This window comes from Triticum aestivum, chromosome 1D, assembly GCF_018294505.1.
Source record: "Triticum aestivum cultivar Chinese Spring chromosome 1D, IWGSC CS RefSeq v2.1, whole genome shotgun sequence".
Lineage (NCBI taxonomy): Eukaryota > Viridiplantae > Streptophyta > Magnoliopsida > Poales > Poaceae > Triticum > Triticum aestivum.
Window position 1 is genome coordinate 19,007,732 of NC_057796.1, and position 6,317 is coordinate 19,014,048.

Below are 6,317 nucleotides of genomic sequence, written 5' to 3' on the forward strand. Positions count from 1 at the left end.
AATTTACTGGATCTTTCAAAAAGAAACATGGGTGATAAAATGCACGAATCTCAAAGTTTTGGACGGCCAAGACAGGCAGGGACGTCCGTCGACGTACGGTGGGAAACCGTTTTTCTTTTTTGGACGCTGACCATGAGACCGCTTATTCTTTTGCAAAAAGAGAAGTCCGCCGTTTGCCCATGCATGCAAGTAGCTGCGTGCGTGTTGACTTTTTGACCAGTCGACCTGTCGCTGGCCATAGACTTTTTGACAAGTCCGCCGTTTAAGATAAGAGAGCTCTACGTCGTCGTCCTCGTGTGCGCCTACCTGCTGCCGTTGGCTGTTCCTCACAACACAATTAGCACAGAGGGACTTCCGGAGCAAGCACAAATTAATTCTCGAGTGAGCGCGAGAGAGCAGCTCCTCCAAGATACGTGCGGCTTCTCCAAGATTTATCAGGTGAGTTCTATGCCGTAAGCTTTCAATATATATCATCTTCTCCACGCTTGTGTTGAGTATGCTGCTCAAGCCAGAGTTTAGCTATGTTTGTCATGAGATCCATTCTGCTTTTCTTGTCGTGCTTTACTTTGTGATCATGCAAGAAGCTCACTGGCCTAGCTAGGTGACATATATATGAACTGTAGTATGCGCATGGCCTCCATTTCTCCATGTTACCGAGTAATCTTGTCTTTGAAACCAACCGCCCTTTATCGAAAAATAATAAAGGACAGTGTCGTTTACTTGGTTGTAGATCTTCAGCCGAAGAATATGCACGTCTTGTTGCAGCTTAGCCTTCTTGGCCTCATACTGCTTGGGACACAGCATGCCTCTGGGGCCGCGGGTCCTAGCTCAAACTGCCGAAGGCGGTGCGGCGATGTCGAGATACCGTACCCATTTGGCATCGATCCCAATATCCCCAACTGCTCGCTCGCAGAAGTCTTCGACCTCAGCTGCAAGGTTAGAGATGGCGCCCTCAAGCCCAAGCCGTTCAAGGCCATCTTTGAGGTGCTGGACATCTCCCTGACCCACAGCACCGCCAGGGTGCTCAACTACATCGAGGCTTTCTGCTACAACAACTCCACCAGGAGCATGGAGCATCTCGGCTATCACGAGAGCCAAAACGGAGGGCCTAGCTCCGTCTACCGGCTCTCCGACGTCGAGAACAGGTTCACGGTCATCGGGTGCAACGCCCTGGGCATCATGTCCGACTTCGCCGGCACGGGCTACCAGGGGATGGGCGTGGCCACGTGCCGCAACCTGTCGGACCTGGTGGACGGGTCCTGCGCCGGCATGGGCTGCTCCCAGACCATGATACCCAAGAGGATGTACTACTACGACACCAACTTCTCCCGCTCCGTCAACACGAGCCGGATCTGGGAGTTCAACCGGTGCAGCTACGCGGTGCTCATGGAGGCCACGGCGTTCAACTTCATCACCTCGTACGTCGGCAACACCACCTTCAACGACACGCACCATGGGCGGGTGCCCATGGTGGTTGATTGGGCTGTGAGGGACGCAAAGTCGTGTGACGACGCACGACGGAATACGACCTACGCATGCCTCAGCAGCAACAGCGTGTGCGTGGATTCCGTCAATGATTACGGCTATATGTGCAACTGCTCGCAGGGATACAAAGGCAATGCCTATCTCCCCGGTGGATGCCAAGGTACTATAATCTACTACTAACTACTCCATCCTTTTTTAATACTATAAGATGGATGTCAAACTTTCTCTATCTTTGACAAGTTTACAACACGAAATCTGTATCACTAGATCTATCATGAATTATCTTTTCATATTTTATTTGTTTAGTATTTAGTTAATGCTAGTTTTCTATGAACTTGGTCGTATTGAATGTGTATACACACAAATGTCAATAAAATTGCACTCTGAATATATATATATATAAATGTTACTACTATGTCAAAATTCTAATATTTAGTTTTGCCCATCTTACTACAGATGTCGACGAATGTAGTAACAACAACCCATGTCCTTCGGGAGGCACTTGCCACAATACAATTGGAGGATACCGATGTTCTTGTCGAGTAGGAAGAAAAATGGAAGACAATACATGCAGCCCTGATATCGGCTTAATACTAGGTAACACAAAAAGAAATGGGATCATCTAGCTAAAAACATTACTTTTTTCCTATCCCTTGACTTTTAAGTCCATTGAGTTTTCCTTTTGTCTAATTTTATGGTGCTAGTTATTTGATATTCTTATTTAAGACGTCATGTGAGGATCAGTGTGTGGACTTGGACATGAGAAATAGACTAAGACCTTAATTATTTGTGTCCCATTCACTAACCGTAAATTTTGAAATTAATAATACATCTTTTGTTAGCGAAAGAACACCAACTCCCTCTCTCTCTCTCTCTCTCTCTCTCACTCAAATAGTTGTCTCATCCCATATCGTTATGCATGCAGGAGTTACACTAGGATTATTTGGGGCAATCATTACCGCCATGATCACTATATTTTGGGGACAAATAATAATCCAGAAGAGAAAATTGGAAAAAGTTAAGAGGGAGTATTTCCGCCAACATGGAGGGCTGCTTTTGTTTGATAGGATGAAATCTGAGAAAGGTCTTGCTTTCACTATATTTTCAGAAGCTGAGCTCATACATGCCACCAACAACTTTGACAGTACCAGAATACTTGGAAAAGGAGGTCATGGAACAGTCTATAAAGGGATATTGAAGAACAACATTACAGTTGCAATTAAAAGATGTGCATTAGTTGATGAAAGGCAAAAGAAGGAATTTGGCCAAGAGTTGCTCATTTTATCCCAAATAAATCACAAGAACATTGTGAAACTCTTAGGTTGTTGCCTTGAGGTGGAAGTTCCAATTCTAGTATATGAGTTTGTTCTAAATGGTACACTTTTTGAGTATATTCATGGAAAGAACCAATCATCACATATCTCCTTCAGCAATCTCTTAAGGATTTCTCATGAAGCAGCCGAAGGACTCAGCTTCCTACACTCTTATGCATCTCCCCTTATTATTCATGGTGATGTAAAAACTTCCAACATTCTTCTTGATGACAACCACATGGCCAAGGTATCGGACTTTGGAGCCTCGGTACTAGCCCCGTCTGATGAAGAGCAATTTCTCACAATACTTCAAGGTACGTGTGGATACCTTGATCCTGAATACCTGCAAACGTGTCAGTTGACAGCTAAAAGCGATGTGTATAGCTTTGGAGTTATCCTTTTGGAGATCCTCACAGGCCAATTGCCACTAAAGCTTGAAGGGTCTGACACACAAAAGATCTTATCATCGACTTTCCTATCTGCCATGAAGGAGAACAATCTTGATGCGGTGTTGGTCAAACACGTGAAAGAACAAGAGAGCATGGAGTTGCTGAACGGACTTGCAGACCTAGCAAAGAAATGCCTAGATATGTGTGGTGACAGCAGGCCCTCGATGGAAGAGGTTGCGAATGAGCTCGGCAGATTGAGAAAGCTTCCAATGTATCCATGGGTACGAGTGGGCGTGGAGACGGATGGAGAGAGCCTTCTAGGTGGAGATTCCACCGGTGTTCAGGAAGTAGAATCTGACTATTCTATGGGAGAAAATGAGAACCAACACATAAATCCAGGAAGTTCATATTATGCTAGGTGACGAAGGCAATTAGATACTCCATTAAGCTACTAGCACTTGCGTGCACAGCTTCTTTCCATACATTTTTCTCTCTGAATATTGTTACCATGTGTATTTGCCCCCTGACTAGCATTCTTGAACGTGTTTTATGTGTATTTGATCTGGTCACACATATTTGGTTGGATTGGATTTGAACAAAAGGGATAAACTTTTTGCTGACATGTGGAAACTGCTGACTGATTGCTGGTCATGTAAAGATTTTAACTTCCAGTACTAACTCGTCAGAAAATTTAAATATTAGTCATGTAAGTTAAACCTTGAACACCTAGGGTAGTTTGCTTTCGTTGGAACTCTCATATTGTTGATTCGTTATTTGATGATAATGAAAACCAGCTCCTGCGTATGAGGCAAAAAAGAAAGACAAAGTGGCCCACCTTGTTGAGGATGCAAGCGGGGAACTCTGCCAATATTTTGTGGCCTATTAATATCATTGTAAACCACAACACTTATTTTGGATCAGAGGGAGTATAAGTCTTACAATTTTAAATATTAAAGTAGCAAGTTCTTAAATAAACAACAGCCATAGTTGTATCTGGGATAGACTAGGTACATACCGTACACATCATGTATTTTGGAAACAGATGGCTACATTATTTGCAGCGTTCAAATTCATTTCCATGCATGGTCGCCTGGGAAGCATGACTAGAATTAAACTTACTTGAAGATCGTAAATTTAAGAAGAATTAAACTTGATTGGAGATCATCAAGTTGATCAACCTATTCCAGACATCCAGTAAACCAGTGTAAGCAAGTAAATGCTCTTAACAACCAATGGCAGTAATCAGCAGTATCGACTACCAAAAAAGCGAAGCACACACGGTAACAGATCCACGAAACAAAACAGAGAGCGTCTTCATTGTACATAGACAGAGTGACCCATGGCAGCTACTTTATCCGAAGCCATTTTTTTTCTTGGATTCAACGATTCAAATGTCGCTTATTACATTACAAACCAGAGCAGCAAAAATGCATGCAGTTGGATTTGAAAAAAAAACATAAAAGCTCAATCACAATAGTGAGGGTGAGGACTGGCTCGCCGCATCAAGGACACATGCCGGTTACTCAGCTGCTGCCCCTGTGACCTGCCAGTAGAGTAATGTTGAGCATTCAGTAACTTGATAGCAAACTACAAAAGGCATACAAATATTTCTAGAACCCTACTACTGAAGCAAAGGGCGCAAACACTGAGTTCTTTTTAGCAGAAATCATGCTGCCTACGATATCAGATTTAGCTGAAGCAGTCATAGGTATTCATTGCCACAGCAAAAAATAATCCAAAGTGATTTGCACATTTTAACAGTTACAGATGAAAGCTCTAACATTAACACAGCTAAAATTCCCTGCAGAAACCGAGGTATATATATTCCTATGCTCATAAAATTTGATCCTACGGAAAGGCTCATCATATATAGAAGACCAAACAGAGTTTCACATATAGTCAGATACATCTCAATGCATTCCAGTATTTTGGCACAATGAAGATCATCTACTTGTTATCCTTTTGTTTGATTGCATATAGAAACAATCGTGATAATATAAAGAGCCAGTTGATTTACCAACTCAACTTTCTCCACACTAAATAGAAATGATGATAATCTAAGAAAATGGGACCAGAGTGAACACAGGATAAGATAACAACATCAAAGTAGCAAAAGAGCTAGAGTGACCACATAAACAGTAGAAGGTAGTGCTCTAAATCGTTAATGTGGTAAGAAATAATTCCGAAACAAGGGTGCTATCATCATCAGTGGGTCAGGCAGTTCTGCCATAGGCTACAAGATACTAGGGACACTGAATCCTTTTTGTGTCACTACAACTTACAAAACAGAAACAGCCCTTAGCTTGCTGAAATAATAATTCTCTTGTATGCTTATTTTCTGAAGAATAACAGAGGATGCACAAATTAGGAGCAGGTCTGCAACCACATTACTAAGATTCTGGGGTATTGATGGAAGTGTACAGCAAGGATGATAACACCACGTTGGGAATCCAATACACTATATTTGAGCAACAAAAGAACACATTCGATAGAATTACAGCGGCAGCCAAGAGGTCAGAGTGGCCTAACCAGTAAAGCCAGAGACTTGAATCAATGCACTAACTTGCCCATTCCTCTACTTGGACAAAGCCACACCATAAAACCATCGTGTAATCGATTCAAGTAATCAAATTACTGTTGGAAATATGCCCTAGAGGCAATAATAAATGGTTATTATTATATTTCTTTGTTCATGGTAATTGTCTATTATTCATGCTATAATTGTATTGTCCGGAAATCGTAATACATGTGTGAATACATAGACCACAACCTGTCCCTAGTAAGCCTCTAGTTGACTAGCTCGTTGATCAACAGATAGTCATGGTTTCCTGACTATGGACATTGGATGTCATTGATAACGGGATCACATCATTAGGAGAATGATGTGATGGACAAGACCCAACTTAAGCATAGCATAAAAGATCGTGTAGTTTCGTTTGCTAGAGCTTTTCCAATGTTAAGTATCTTTTCCTTAGACCATGAGATCGTGCAACTCCCGGATACCGTAGGAGTGCTTTGGGTGTGCCAAACGTCACAACGTAACTGGGTGACTATAAAGGTGCATTACGGGTATCTCCGAAAGTGTCTGTTGGGTTGGCACGGATCGAGACTGGGATTTGTCACTCCGTGT

General features: G+C 42.4%; 2 protein-coding genes across 2 annotated transcripts in view; one reads left to right on the plus strand and one right to left on the minus strand.

Annotated features, from left to right (window-relative positions):
• The first annotated feature begins 313 nt into the window (after nucleotides 1-313).
• LOC123179994 (putative wall-associated receptor kinase-like 16) lies at nucleotides 314-3,705 on the plus strand. Its single transcript, XM_044591938.1, has 4 exons — nucleotides 314-438; nucleotides 731-1,645; nucleotides 1,942-2,082; nucleotides 2,411-3,705. Exons 2-4 carry the CDS (start codon nucleotides 748-750, stop codon nucleotides 3,607-3,609), a joined length of 2,238 nt encoding a protein of 745 aa, XP_044447873.1. The 5' UTR covers nucleotides 314-438; nucleotides 731-747; the 3' UTR covers nucleotides 3,610-3,705.
• A 768-nt stretch (nucleotides 3,706-4,473) lies between these two features.
• Nucleotides 4,474-6,317, minus strand: part of LOC123179995 (uncharacterized) — an 11,202-nt gene continuing 9,358 nt past the window's right edge. Inside the window, exon 2 of the mRNA XM_044591939.1 lies at nucleotides 4,474-4,730. The gene's annotated coding sequence lies outside the window, so the exon portion shown is untranslated. The remainder of the gene's footprint in view (nucleotides 4,731-6,317) is intronic.

Excerpts from the sequence above, each read along its gene's own strand:
- LOC123179994 (XM_044591938.1), top strand. The coding sequence starts at position 748 with ATGCACGTCTTGTTGCAGCTTAGCCTTCTTGGCCTCATACTGCTTGGG. Across the intron at positions 1,646-1,941 it reads TCTCCCCGGTGGATGCCAAG|ATGTCGACGAATGTAGTAAC; the intron begins GTACTATAATCT and ends ATCTTACTACAG. Across the intron at positions 2,083-2,410 it reads TGATATCGGCTTAATACTAG|GAGTTACACTAGGATTATTT; the intron begins GTAACACAAAAA and ends TTATGCATGCAG.